This window comes from Polypterus senegalus, chromosome 13 (genome assembly GCF_016835505.1).
Source record: "Polypterus senegalus isolate Bchr_013 chromosome 13, ASM1683550v1, whole genome shotgun sequence".
NCBI lineage: Eukaryota > Metazoa > Chordata > Cladistia > Polypteriformes > Polypteridae > Polypterus > Polypterus senegalus.
In genome coordinates this window covers 51,807,156-51,821,205 of record NC_053166.1, presented here as the reverse complement: position 1 = coordinate 51,821,205, position 14,050 = coordinate 51,807,156, and the positions used below count along the sequence as shown (strand labels likewise).

Sequence of the window (14,050 nt, the reverse complement as noted above, 5' to 3'; positions counted from 1 at the left end):
TCAGTTCACACTTGGTGTTCTTGCATCGAAGGTTCCCAGCTGTACTGGTGCCATCTCGTAATGTCAGCTAAGACCCGCACTTAAAAGTTTCTCTCGCAGTTTCAATGAGTTTGTGCCAAACACCACCCTGACCATCTCATCTTCCTCTGCATAAGCACAGTCCTTCACCCGTGAACATTTACCGCAGTGTTTGTATTGGATTGCCGCTGATGGACGGCCTTATATGGGCAGGCACTAAATTACAAACGCTAGTGGCAGCCTGTCTATGAACTTAATTTAATATAAACTTACGGTTCACGCCGTGCTTTGTTTCCGCAGTAGCTGTACTTATGAATATGCTTGTATGCATCATTTGCTTCATAATGTTTTTCTGCCTTCTCAATTGTGAAATGGCGTTTTGTGCTCATCGCTGTTTGGAGTTCTTCCTTGTTCTCTACGCACTTACGTAGGAGGCGTGATGATGTCACACTAAACTCCCCCCACGCCATCTCCAACTCAAGACTCCATTACATTATATGGGGAAAAATAGCTTCCAGTTATGACCCTTATGCGTAGAATTTCGAAATGAAACCTGCCCAACTTTTGTAAGTAAGCTGTAAGGAATAAGCCTGCCAAATTTCAGCCTTCTACCTACACGGGAAGTTGGAGAATTAGTGATGAGTCAGTGAGTGAGTCAGTGAGTGAGTGAATGAGGGCTTTGCCTTTTATTAGTGTATATATATATATATATATATATATATATATATATATATATATATATATATATATATATGTGTGTGTATGTATGTATGTATGTATGTATGTATGTATGTGTATAATATATATGAGCCAAAATGAAGTACCACATTTCCTAAGGTCATTGCACAACGTAGAGGCAGCCAAGTGGGTTGGGATGGGGCTCCTTTGATAGGTGATCCCCTGTAGTTTTCAGGCAGCAATATGCCTTGGTCTGGTGCACACTGTGGTTTTGCTGTTGATTCGTTTTTCAAAAACAACGAAACCATTATCACTATGCACCGCACCTTCCAAACATACTTCAGCATTCCTCCTAACGATGACATCCCAAATCAGAAAACAATTCTTCAGTGGGTGGCTAAATTTAGACAGACGGGTACAACATTGAACAGAAAATCTTCAGGCCGTTCTCAAACTATACAAACACCTGAAAACATCCAAGCTGAAAGAGAATCAATTTTGCAGTCTCCTAGATGCTCAGCATGCAAACATGCTTCTACCCTAGGCATTTTCATCACATCTTTGAGGAGTATTTTGCATGAGGACCTTAATTTCCATCCATACAAAATGATTGTAGTGCAGGAACTCGCTGAAAGAGACTGGGAGAGCCGTAGAGAGTTGTGCATGAACATTCTGCAAACCGTTTATCGAGATGCTATCATCATGTGCAGCGACAAGGCACATTTCCATTTGAATAGTTGCATAAATAAGCAAAACTTTCACTATTGGGATGAAACCAACCTTCATGAACTTCATCAGAGACCCCTGCAAAGTAGGCGTGTTGCAGTTTGACGCACCGCTACAGAATGTGGTATTGTAGGCCCTTACTTTTTTGGGGAGGGGGCCACATCATTCACCGTCACTTCAGAATGTTAAATTGAAATGCTAGAGAACATTTTGCGGACCCAACTGGAAGAAATGGTTGTGGTGGATGCATGATTTCAACAGGATAGAGTAACGGCGTATACAGCGCTGAGATCCACGCAAGTTTTGCAGTTGATGTTTCTGGGGAAGCTGATCTTCCTTCACGGTGATGTCTGCTGGCCTTCATGTTCGCCTGATCTCACTCCATACGATTTCTTCCTGTGAAGAAGGTATACAGTAATCCCTCCTCGATCACGGGGGTTGCGTTCCAGAACCCCCCGCGATAGACGAAAATCCGCGAAGTAGAAACCATATGTTTGTGTAGTTATTTTTATATATTTTAAGCCCTTATAAACTCTCCAACACTTTTAACATTATTAGAGCCCTCTAGACATGAAATAACACCCTTTAGTCAAAAGTTTAAACTGTCCTCCATGACAAGACAGAGATGACAGTTCTTTCTCACAATTAAAAGAATGCAAATAGATCTTCTTCTCTTCAGGAGCAGAGAATTTCAGAGGGAGAGAGAGAGAGCGCTCGCAAAGAAAAGCAAACAATCAAAAAATCAATACTTGTGCTTTTAAGTTTGCCGGCATTTTTTAGAGGAACGTTAGTATCTTCTAAGCAAACAGCCTCTGTGCAAACAGCCCCTCTGCTCACATCTCCTCCGTCAGGCGCAGAGAACGTCAGAGAGAGAGAGCAAGATTAAAGCAACAATCAAAAAATCAATACGCGTGCTTTTGCGCTTTTAAATATGCCGAGCACCGCAATAAAACGGCATTTTTTTAGAGGAGCGTCAGTATATTTTAAGCAAACAGCCTCTGTGCAAACAGCCCCTCCATCAGGCGCAGAGAATGTCAGAGAGGGTGAGAGAGAGGCAGAGACAAGCAAACAATCAAGCTCCGTGCGGGATGCATATCTTATAGCATTGAGGAGTTTTAGTTAATATGTAATACGTGCTCTGATTGGGTAGCTTCTAAGCCATCCACCAATAGCGTCCCTTGTATGAAATCAACAGGGCAAACAAACTGAGGAAGCGTGTAGCATAAATTAAAAGACCCACTGTCTGCAGAAATCCGCGAACCAGAGAAAAATCTGTGATATATATTTAGATGTGCTTACATTTAAAATCCGCGATAGAGTGAAACCGCGAAAGTCGAAGCGCGATATAGCGAGGGATTACTGTATTCACACTGACCTCAAAACTTTGAAGCCCTGAAGGATGCTATTTGCCATGAAACCACCACTTTTCCCCTTGAAATGGTCGAACAAGTCATTCGAGCGTTCAGAAATCATCTAATGATGGTCACCACCTTGAGAACATCATTTTTAAAACACAGTAAAAAAAAATCTATTTTGTATACCCTTTTTTGTGTTGTAATGAAATCTATTTTATCTTGTAGCATTTTTGTACAATAACTTGGTACTTCTTTTTGGTTCACCCTGTATAAATATAATATATAAGTATATAATATATAGTATGAATAATTTTACAATAAAGTGTCACAGGAAAAAATGATTAATGATATTTTACTGGACATGAAAACACCATTGAAGTGGAACAATGTATAAAAATATAATAATGTGAGAAGATCAAGGATATTTTTGCATATTGTTTAATAAGGTAAGTAGTTATTCAGATTCATAACAATTAAGTCTAATCTGAATTTATTTGAAAGTAAGTTAGTCAATTCTTATTATCCCTGGGGGTTACGTTCCTGAAAAACCCTAAAGAAATGTAAACCGTGGGTACTGAAGCATTGATCATATGGAAGAAATAGGGTTATGTTTCGACAAACCTCACAATACACTTTTGCTACCATTTGACCATAAACATTTAATTTTGTGCACCAAAACCCAGCTAAGATCATCATAGCATGTTCCATCTCGGGACCTGCCCGTGTGCCATAGGATCAGGACTGAGACAGCATTGGGCAGGCTTTTGTGACCCTTTGCCTCTTGCATGCTACATGCTCAGTAATGATCCTACTGCAGGTCCACCTACGGAAACCTTGCTACAACTATTATTTCCTCTAGACAATTACATTTGATCTTGGCACTCTGGCAGAGGCAATCTGAGGGCCTTACTAAACCATCTAATCTGTGGTAGCAACAGGCGGTGTGTACATAAGCCATGGACCTAATGACCTGCATTTTTAGTAGGAATTCCTCATTTATGGGTAACATTGCAATACTTTGTCCCCACCGTGAATGGGGTTCAACAGCTTACCCCCTGCCTCTTTGATGCTGGGTAGATGAACCATTCATTGTAGCCTGAGTGCCACCCCAAACACCTAAGGGCATCACAGACCTGTTATTTCTCAATCTAACAAGTTGCTGCTGTGTGATAGGTCTCTTAGAATATTTTTTCAACTCCACATAGCAGCGAAGAGGCACACTTAGACTGTGGGGGTCGCAAATTGGTGTAAGCAATTACAGCAGATTAAGGATGTCATGACACCAGAATTTATATATACAATACCAATATCAGTAATATTTTACGCTACACAATAACTTCAGTGGCCTTTTAATGAAGTTTTTCCATTTATTGAAGTAAATAATGCTAGCAGTAGCAACAGCTTTAAAAAGCTGGCAGTTATACAACTATCATTTAAGTAAACAAGTATTTGCATTCAGAAATATCAACATACAATCCTAAGCTTGCATTTTAGTTTGTGGCAGGGATGGGAATCCCCCAGTGTTAACAACAAATGTAGTTTATAATTTTAGGGGGTTTCAGCATAGGATTCATAAAGAATGAAATATTCTGAACTACCGGATTTGTCTTAGCATGTGCACATTCTATATTTATTCTCTGAGATATTCTGTCCAATAAGTGAAAAATGCTGCTTAAAATCCATACTAAATATAAAAAAATCAGACATTTATTATATACAATATGTACTGTTGAATTCAAGAGTTCCAATCAGTTAGGTTTTTAATATTTGCCATAGTAAGATATGTTTGCATCATTAGCTGGTTAAAAAATATTTAATAGATTAGTCAGATTTTTTAAATGTGTACCTCTTTTTTTTACATTTTTCCAATCTTAAAGCTTTCTGTGTGAAATCAAGCTTGTCATTTTTACATGAATCCTTAATTTCAGAACTTCTGTATAACAGCCTTTATTTTGCTGTTTTCAAGGTTTTTTTGCTTGAGTGATCAGAATTTGTTATTGCTTATGCCTATGTAGAAAACCAGAATTTGAAAATTACTTGGGCTGTGGTTACATGTATCCAAAAATTTTATATCTGTGAGATAGCATTGCATTCTTCAATATACAGCACAATTCAAATATATGACGTGTGATTTTACTTATGGGTTATACTAGTGAACATTAGTGAAGTCAGTAGATGGATTGGGAGAGCATGTGGTCACTGGAAAGGGGTGTGTGATGCAACCGATATGTTTGCAAAACGATGAAGGTCCAAGTCTTTAGAGTCCTGGTGCTTCCAGTTTTTGTATATGGTTACGAACCATGGACGCTATCCTTTGACCTGAGACTAAGACTGGACTCGTTAAGTACTGTGTTTCTTCAGAGAATCCTTGGGTACCGCTGGTTTGACTGTGTCGAATGAGCGGTTGCTCATGGAGTCCCAAATGAGGCACAGTTCCTGCATTGTGAGGGAGTGTCAGTTACGGCACTATGGCCATGTAGTGTGATTACCAGTGGGTGATCCAGCTCGCAGGATCCTCATTGTTGAGGACCTAAGCGGTTGGACCAGGCCAAGGGTACACCCACGTAACACCTGGCTATGGCAGATGGGAGATAATTTCCGGAGGGTGGTACTGCACCACGTATCTGCCTGGGGGGTTGCCAACCAGGATCCCAAGCTGTTTCATCGTGTGGTAGGTGCTGCAACACGCTGTACTATTGTATGCTCCCCAACCTGACTTGACCTCACCTGTGTGCTTGGCATCAGCAATTTGTGATAAATTACAATACTTTAAATTTATTGTGAGATGAATGCATTAGTTTAACACTAGAATTACCAGAGCCTACGAAAAAACTCGTAATTCCGTCCCACCTTAAACTGCTTCTTAAATCCCTTCACACCTCTCCGCCAGCGCCCTTTGTCTTCTAAATGTGCTGATAAAGAGAAGCTTGGAGCAGCCGGCTATTCCATCCCCCCACCAATTTAGAACGTGCACGAACTTCAGCTTGATTGAGTATCTGGGAGTGAAGTGGAGTTTTAGAGTGGAAATAATAGATTGTTGTTTGGAACACACGCATTTCATGTCTGTTCCGTTTCTACAGTAATCTGTGTCAACACATTGTTAAAACAGAAACGTTTTTTATATTCTAGTAGTAGATGACAAAATGTAGGCATAAACTATATAGTGTATGAAGCCTGAAGTCCAAATAGCAAAGAAACATTTTCACAAGAATAACACAATTGCGCTTTTATTCAAAAATATAACTGCAGAAACAAAAAGCCGCCTTAACATGCGACATTGACAGCAGTTTATTGTAACTGCCTCTGTGGTTCAATAGACTCAGCCCCCACTTGGGAATCAAGAGGTCACGAGTTCGATCCTGCGCCCCTCCGTTTTGAGAAGTAAACTGCTCTTAGTCTTACTGTTTTAGAATAAAAGCATACATTTGATTTCAGTCTGTAACAGCCGGTGCAATTTATGATCCTTGTAAAGGTTAGCTTTTTTTTTATATTCACTTTTCATTCTCTCAGTCGCGTTCAGAATCAATCCATACAACCCCATCTGACACGGCTGTTTTCACTAAAGACGCGCTATAGCTCTGCAGTGTACCACGATGCATACTAACGCACCCCAACCGACCGGGTTCTGACACACAAACGCTGGCGAAGCTGCCTTCTTCGTATCTCACCGTCACTTGCTTTTCTTTTTTCAGTTTTATTGATTGTTCCTGCCAGTCCCGCATGTTGCTGTATGCTGTTTCTTTTGTACTCCAGGACATGCAGAGGAAAGAATGGTAAAAGCAGTAACCGGCGCTATATGCAATCATCAGACACTCCCCATCTGCCCGTGTCGTTCAAACACAGGAACATATATTGGTGTAAAAGTATAACAAAAGTGCACTTTTATTCAAGTGCACTTTTTCCATCGCCTTTTCCTGTAAGAAGCAATGTACACACTTCTCTCTATGCTGTGGTTTCTATTACACACCTGAAAGAAAGAGACAATACATGTGAAAATATCCAGCATACAGCAACATGCGGGGACTGGCAGGAACACTCAATAAAACTGAATAAAAAGAAAATCAAGTGACGGTGAGATACGAAGGCAGCTTCGCCAGCGTCTGTGTGTCAGAACAAGGCGTTAGTATGCATCGTGGTACAACGCAGAGCTATAGCGCGTCTGTATTCTGTTTCTTTTGTACTCCAGGGCATGCAGAGGAGAGAATAGTAAAGAGCAGTAAGTTCGGCGCTATATGCAATCATCAGACACTCCCCATCTGCCCGTTGTTTTGTTATACTTTTCAATACTTTTATACTGCTCAAACGGGCATGCTCAAAAATACACGTGTAATGCCACGAAAAGTGCACGCAGACACTTCATTTCGCAAACAAAACAAGTGCACTTTTATTCAAAACTACCTGTATAACCGAAGAAAAAGAAAGCAAGTTACAGTAGGCGATTGATACGACAGCTTGCATGGTGCAATGCTAAGAAGTGCTGATTTTCATTCCGTGCTATATAAAATCATCACATTCAAATATTAACAGTTCCCACACACCCAAGGACCGTCCTTCCTACATTTACGACACGTGTACTTGTTGCCGTGTACACACCTCTCTGTGCTATGGTTTCTATTACACTGAATGAGCACCTGACACTGTACTTTCTTCCCTGGGGAAGGTCCCGATCAGAGAATTTCCAGTTCCTGCATAAATTCACACCCGATCTGACGCTGTTCGTTTTCAAATAATATTGCATTAGTGCGATTATATTTTCACATATATTGTCTCTTTCTTTCAGGTGTGTAATAGAAACCACAGCATAGAGAGAAGTGTGTACATTGCTTCTTACAGGAAAAGGCGATGGAAAAAGTGCACTTGAATAAAAGTGCACTTTTGTTATACTTTTACACCAATATATGTTCCTGTGTTTGAGCGACACGGGCAGATGGGGAGTGTCTGATGATTGCATATAGCGCCGAAGTTACTGCTTTTTACCATTCTTTCCTCTGCATGTCCTGGAGTACAAAATAAACAGCATACAGCAACATGCGGGACTGGCAGGAACACTCAATAAAACTGAAAAAAGAAAAGCAAGTGACGGTGAGATACGAAGAAGGCAGCTTCTCCAGCGTTTGTGTGTCAGAACCGGGGTGGTTGGCGTTAGTATGCATCGTGGTACACTGCAGAGCTATAGTGCATCTTTAGTGAAAACAGCCGTGTCAGATGGGGTTGTATGGATTGATTCTGAACGCGACTGAGAGAATGAAAAGTGAATAAAAAAAGCTAACCTTTACAAGGATCATAAATTGCACCGGCTGTTACAGACTGAAATCAAATGTATGCTTTTATTCTAAAACAGTAAGACTAAGAGCAGTTTACTTCTCAAAACGGAGGGGCGCAGGATCGAACTCGTGACCTCTTGATTCCCAAGCAGGGGCTGAGTCTATTGAACCACGGAGGCAGTTACAATAAACTGCTGTCAATGTCGCATGTTAAGGCAGCGTTTTGTTTCTGCAGTTATATTTTTGAATAAAAGCGCAATTGTGTTATTCTTGTGAAAATGTTTCTTTGCTATTTGGACTTCAGGCTTCATACACTATATAGTTTATGCCTACATTTTGTCATCTACTACTAGAATATAAAAAACGTTTCTGTTTTAACAATGTGTTGACACAGATTACTGTAGAAACGGAACAGACGTGAAATGCGTGTGTTCCAAACAACAATCTATTATTTCCACTCTAAAACTCCACCTTACTCCCAGATACTCAATCAAGCTAAAGTTCGTGCACGTTCTAAATTGGTGGGGGGATGGAATAGCTGGCTGCTCCTAGCTTCTCTTTATCAGCACATTTAGAAGACAAAGGGCGCTGGCGGAGAGGTGTGAAGGGATTTAAGAAGCAGTTTAAGGTGGGACAGAATTCCGAGTTTTTTCGTAGGCTCTAGTAATTCTAGTGTTAAAAGTAACTGAGTACTGTCTTGTCTCTTATCATTTATACTTTTAAGATTTGTTGATTTTTATCCTAGACCTATGCTAGTGGTCTGCCTATTTAACACTAGAATTACCAGAGCCTACGAGAAAACTCGTAAATCCGGCCCATCTTAAATTCGTTCACACCTCTCCATCAGCGTCTTTTGTCCTGTAAATGTGCAGATTAAGACAAGCAGCAAGCAGCCTGCTATTCCATCCCCCCACCGTCACAGAATGTTCACAAACCTCTCCCAGCTCATGCCCAGCTTCCGTGGCATAGCAGTAAGATTTGCTGACTTGTAATCAAGTGTCCCCGGTTCGATCTCCACTGCCTCCTATATTTGCCGTTTTCAGTAGTGAGCTTCTCATATTGTTAATATTATACAGTACACACATACATTTGATTTGCATCTGTAACAGACCGTGTACATTTATAGTACTTTTATTCTCTCAGTCATATATATATATATATATATATATATATATATATATATATATATATATATATATATATATATATTATCACGATACATAATACTGCCCTAGGGATAGCCTGCATAGCCTATTGATGCACATTTATCCAATTTGGCGTGTAACTAATTGACATTTTTGGACGCATTTAACCAATTTGCTGTGTAACCGATTGTCATTTTTGCTGTTAATTCGTTTGACTTCCTGGTTTCTCAGTGCTAGAGGACCATGCTCTTGTTCATAAATGTTTGAGAGGAGGGCATGACTTGAAAAAATCTCAAGGAAAAAAAAGTCTTGTCTTCCGGGACTTAAAAAATCTCTCTTCCAAAAAGTCTTGTCTCCAAAAAGTCTCATTGCGTATAAGGATTTTTTTTATGTAATAAAGAGATGATTTTATTATTTAACCAGAAGTCAATTTGTATTGAGTAATATAAGAGGAGTATGATACTAAGCTTCTGTAAAAGGCTTGGTATGTGCAATTACAACAAGTTTATCAAAATTGAACATCTACATTTAGGAGTTGTTTAAACAGGGACCATAACATGTATATCAGAAAGGTAGAACAGAGTTTTGTGAGCTATTCAATATGAAATTAAACTTTGGTTTACTAGGCACTGCTGAAATTTAACTGTTGATGTGCTGTGAATTCATTCAGAATCCTCAGTCTAAACTCACAAACTAAGAAACAAGAACTCTAATTAAACAATGTATTTGGTACTATAAACAAATTAGCTTCTGACTAACAGAGTTGCTGTAATGAAAGTTGGTACCCAATGCAGTCATTTTTGGGCAGAGCTGAGTAGCCAGAGTATCGAGTACAGTGTGAAATATGTTAAAACAGAATGGTAGTACTTTGTCTCAAGCAGGAATCCAATATTTAGTAGAATATTAATTGCCTTAGTTACTTCAAATAGACAGCCACATTAATGTAAACATTTAACTATGTAACATGTTCGTGCCTGTTAGACATAAATTGCTTTACATGGCTTTTACAAATCCAGTTTAAAATGTTTAAGTCCTACAGTTCATAAATACAGTGTCACATTAGATCTGAATTTGCATAAGTTCATATATTAATTTTTTAGGGGTAATTTTGAAACTGTGTTACTAACATTGATTACTGTACCTTGACATCCATGAGCATTGTGTGCAATTGATTTTTTAATTCTGCTTACATTTTTCTGTGAAAGCAGCTTGAAGTTGTTTTCTTTATAGTATATGTATATGTTGACTTTTCCCATCCATTCTCATACTGTTGTGAGAACCTGTCAACAAATAGGTCAAGGGTAGCTGTTAGGTGCATATATGTAACACTGTTAGTTGGAGAAAGAGAGGTTCCAATGGGAGGCAGAGTGCTGGGGGATATACTTCCCCAGGATACTGGAGGACTGCTGTGAAATATGCGATCATGTTGCCCATTTGAGGGTAATTCTGGGGCAGGAAGCCAGCAATTTCTTGCCCAACTATTAGGTAGCCGTACACATTACCTAAATTGCCTGTACTCTGTGAAAAATACAAATATAAATTTAATTGAATTGGGCTGATGCTGCCCTTTTGAGAATGCAGTTATTGTGCAACCTGCTGTAGAGACTTGATCCTTTTAAAAGCTACACAGGGAAATGCCTTTTTTGCATGCTTTCTACCAGAATCTACTAAAGGTAATCTGTAACCAAAACTAGGGATGCTTCAATCAAGCTTTTTAAGGCTGCTACAAATTTCCAATTCAATGTTATTAGAATTGGCTCTTTTTTCCAACCTTCATGACCAACCTTGTATGTTCTACAGTGGTGTGAAAAACTATTTGCCCCCTTCCTGATTTCTTATTCTTTTGCATGTTTGTCACACAAAATGTTTCTGATCATCAAACACATTTAACCATTAGTCAAATATAACACAAGTAAACACAAAATGCAGTTTTTAAATGATGTGCTTTTTTTATTAAAAAATTTAAGTGTAGCTTTATTTTTCATTGACCTTAAAATAAAATGTTTTATTACAATCAGTTAAACATAAAACGTGCACTAAACCATGTGTATATAATACATATTTATCTGGAATGTACATATTACATTACCAAAGCTGAAACATGAAAGTTTTCTCTTAATTAAATCCCACAATTCTTTAAACAAAAACAAATATTCAATAGATGTTTAACGAAAAGGCTGCAGTTTGCTATCCAAACTGAAACAAACCAGCTTAATTTATTTATGGCTAACATGCCAATTGTTTATTAAAAGCTAGGGGCAGATTTCTCAAATGAAAGCTATTAGTCCTGTAATCATTAAAGAAATTTTCTAATATAACATGTACGCAGGTCATTCATCCAATAACGAAAATTACCTGTACATATGGCAATAACAATAGAAAGGTAAAACATATACTGACACACTAATAAAAAAGTCTTTATAGTCAACTTCGTAATGTATGTATATTAATTGTAAGAATAAGTCAGTCACCAAATATCAAACTATGACTATAAATCCTGACTAAATATTAAGGATACAGTACATGGTTGCTGCACTTAACAATACGATAATAAGTTTAGACATGAATACTGCTTGTGGCCTATGAATGTCTTAAAATTTGTATTACAGACTAAAAATAGCTAACTAGATATTCACCCCTTCAACAGTCCTTAAAACAGAGTCTCCTGAAACAGCATTTTCAGTCTCTGTTTTATTAATCAGTCCAAAGCAGAGTGATACTTTCCAGTTTAAAAGAGTAATATTTGCTCTTACTGTTTTTTTATGACAAAACAAAAAGGTGATACTTTTTTAAAGCCTCTTCTTTTTTTACCTTTTGTTAGAAGGGACACATCTTCATCTGCATTGGAGTTTATCAATTATTGATTATGAGTCAATTGCTGTTCCAGTTAAAAAAGAGGTTCCTAAATATATTAGAAATGAACAGGCTGCTGCTTGTCATTGGGTAAGAGGCAGTCCATTTCATTGATGACACCAGAAGCTAGCCAATCAAAAATGTGAATAGGCTGTTCCTTGAACTGATGTATGAATATGAAGTGATGACAAAAAACAATACCACAATTTCCATACCAGTGTGGAGTTTTATTAGCCACTGCTCTTATACATCCAGCATTGAGTAAAGCTTTTAAAACTACTTTAAGACAGACTTTATTCAAAGCGTAACATTTATTCTGAAAGCTCTTTGTGACTACACTGTGTAAAGTTTTAGTTGTATTTATTTTTCTGTTTTGCCATCTGTCTCTTTGGGAGGTAAAATGAAACTAATTCTACAGATTAATAATTCAAATAGACAAGTAAATTGTGAAACACAAACTAATTGTTGAGTTAGGAATTAGACATTTATTTGTCAATTCCCAATCAGTATTACTGAGTATAGCAGAGCTGTAAAACGTGTCCTATACATACAGATTGATACTGTATATTGTCTGTTAAATGTCAAGCAACTGTAGTGTAGCGCAAGCCTGTTTCACAGCTGATGAAAGTCAACCTGTGCTTCACAGTAGGGCATTTTACTCCCATCTCATACTTTCTGGCAGCCATGAAGGTGCTGTAAGGGGAACAGCTAATACATTCTTCCTAGATTCACATCATCAGCCTATGAATGTTTAGAATAATTAGTTCTATAAACATTTTCAATTTACCTGTTATTAGTTTACTTTCTATGAAATTTATGGCATATAATATTACAAGTATAAATGTTTAATATATTAGTATGGTGCATAATAATTGTAAATTTTCCCTTCTCAGTTGCTTTGGGTAGAAATCAGCCCCTGAAAAAGGATAAACCAAAATGGAAAAGTGATTATCCTATGACTGATGGACAGCTGCGCAGCAAACGAGATGAATTCTGGGACACTGCACCTGCCTTTGAGGGGCGCAAAGAGATTTGGGATGCTCTTAAGGCTGCTGCTAATGCTTTTGAAAGCAATGACCACGAACTGGCACAGGCTATTATTGATGGTGCAAATATTACTTTACCACATGGTAAGTGGCTCTCTAAGTTTCTCTCACATCAACACCATTATTTGATTTTTGATGTCAACTTGTTTGCATGCATGTAAGTAGTTGATTACTGTATGGATGTGCTGTTTGTCCATTCTTTGGTTAACCTGGCAATGTCCATTTTTTCATTATATACCCATAACCTTTTACAAATGCTTTCTGTACTGGTTGCTGTTTTCCCATTTTTTTAGATCACCTCCTGTACTCAACTATCTATTTGCTGGCACAATATTAGAAGCTGTGTACACTTTGCTCATAAGTTATGCTCACACACTATATGCATATTTTTAGAATGATTTTCATTTGTTTTTTTTATTTTTGCCAGAGACACCCCAGTAGAAATATAGAGTCCAGTCCTAATTTAAATTAGAATTTTGTTTTCTCAACATCTCCATTTTTATTTCTGTGTAAAGCTCCAGTGCTTCAAAGCTTTGTAGTATAATTTGCCTGCTTTCTGCCTTCAACATAGCCAAATAGAACAGACATTTTAACCTGCCAAATTTCCCCTCTGTCTATCTATCCATCTATCAATAAACAAATCAGTAATGGTCATATATGGATAAATGTTTCAGACAAAAAATAAATAAATATGGATATAAATAAATATATTGTATAATATGACAATAAATACATAAACACACAATCACGTGATTATATATAATTAAATTTATAGTCTTTTTGCTTATTTCTTTCTGTATTTTTTTCTTTTTTTTTTATTGCAGTGACGCCGCATGCAACTTGAAATATGCTTTGAAATGAAAACTAATTTTCACCCATTAGAATTGAGATGGTGGGTTCTAGCGAGTTCTGTTTTTTATTGGTGAATCAGCAGGACTGCTCATAAATCTTTGCCCATCAAGTGC

At 37.9% G+C, this 14,050-nt stretch overlaps 1 protein-coding gene across 13 annotated transcripts in view; it reads left to right on the top strand.

Annotated features, from left to right (window-relative positions):
- The window catches only part of ubtd2 (ubiquitin domain containing 2), a 160,488-nt gene that overhangs the window by 63,304 nt on the left and 83,134 nt on the right, over positions 1–14,050 (top strand). For all 13 annotated transcript variants that reach the window (XR_005636149.1, XR_005636147.1, XR_005636146.1 and 10 more), the window contains exon 2: positions 12,933–13,169. Coding sequence is in view for 1 of the 13 variants with exons in the window: in XM_039774228.1 (XP_039630162.1) it covers positions 12,933–13,169 (237 nt within the window). In the remaining 12 variants the exon portion in view is untranslated. The remainder of the gene's footprint in view (positions 1–12,932; positions 13,170–14,050) is intronic.